Source organism: Bison bison, unplaced genomic scaffold (assembly GCF_000754665.1).
Source record: "Bison bison bison isolate TAMUID 2011002044 unplaced genomic scaffold, Bison_UMD1.0 scf7180017864527, whole genome shotgun sequence".
Taxonomy (NCBI): Eukaryota; Metazoa; Chordata; class Mammalia; order Artiodactyla; family Bovidae; genus Bison; species Bison bison.
Genome location: NW_011495078.1, coordinates 1,889,332 through 1,889,733, shown reverse-complemented (window position 1 = coordinate 1,889,733; position 402 = coordinate 1,889,332). Strand labels below are relative to the sequence as shown.

General features: G+C 62.4%; 1 protein-coding gene across 1 annotated transcript in view; it reads left to right on the top strand.

The window, feature by feature from the left end:
- Positions 1-396, top strand: part of ARHGEF7 (Rho guanine nucleotide exchange factor (GEF) 7) — a 65,972-nt gene extending 65,576 nt beyond the window's left edge. Inside the window, exon 22 of the mRNA XM_010831543.1 lies at positions 4-396. Coding sequence (XP_010829845.1) covers positions 4-114 — 111 coding nt within the window. The 3' untranslated portion in view covers positions 115-396. The remainder of the gene's footprint in view (positions 1-3) is intronic.
- Positions 397-402: the final 6 nt, after the last annotated feature.

The following is a 402-nucleotide window of genomic DNA, read 5'->3' as shown; positions in this document are numbered from 1 at the left end:
AAGATGAAGAAGTCTCTGGAGGAGGAGCAGAGAGCCCGCAAAGACCTGGAGAAGCTGGTGAGGAAGGTTCTCAAGAACATGAACGACCCTGCTTGGGATGAGACGAACCTCTGAGGGGCGTCCTGGTGCTTCGTTAAGACCGGTTCCGAGACTGAGCCGGAGCCCCTCGACCCCCGCCCCTGACGCTCAGGCTGCGGGCGGGGCCCTGCGGGGAGACTGCAGCCAGGCGGCCGTGAGCTCCAGGCCGAGCCCAGACCACGTCCCCCCCACACCCAGCACCTCGTTCTGCAGTAAGCGCAGTGACGGTGTCTGGACTTGCGGGCTCCGAGTGAACACGTGTCAATGTTAGGTGTGCGTTCCCTGTAAATGCCCCGTTCTGAACGCAGAGAGGTGGTTCCGTCT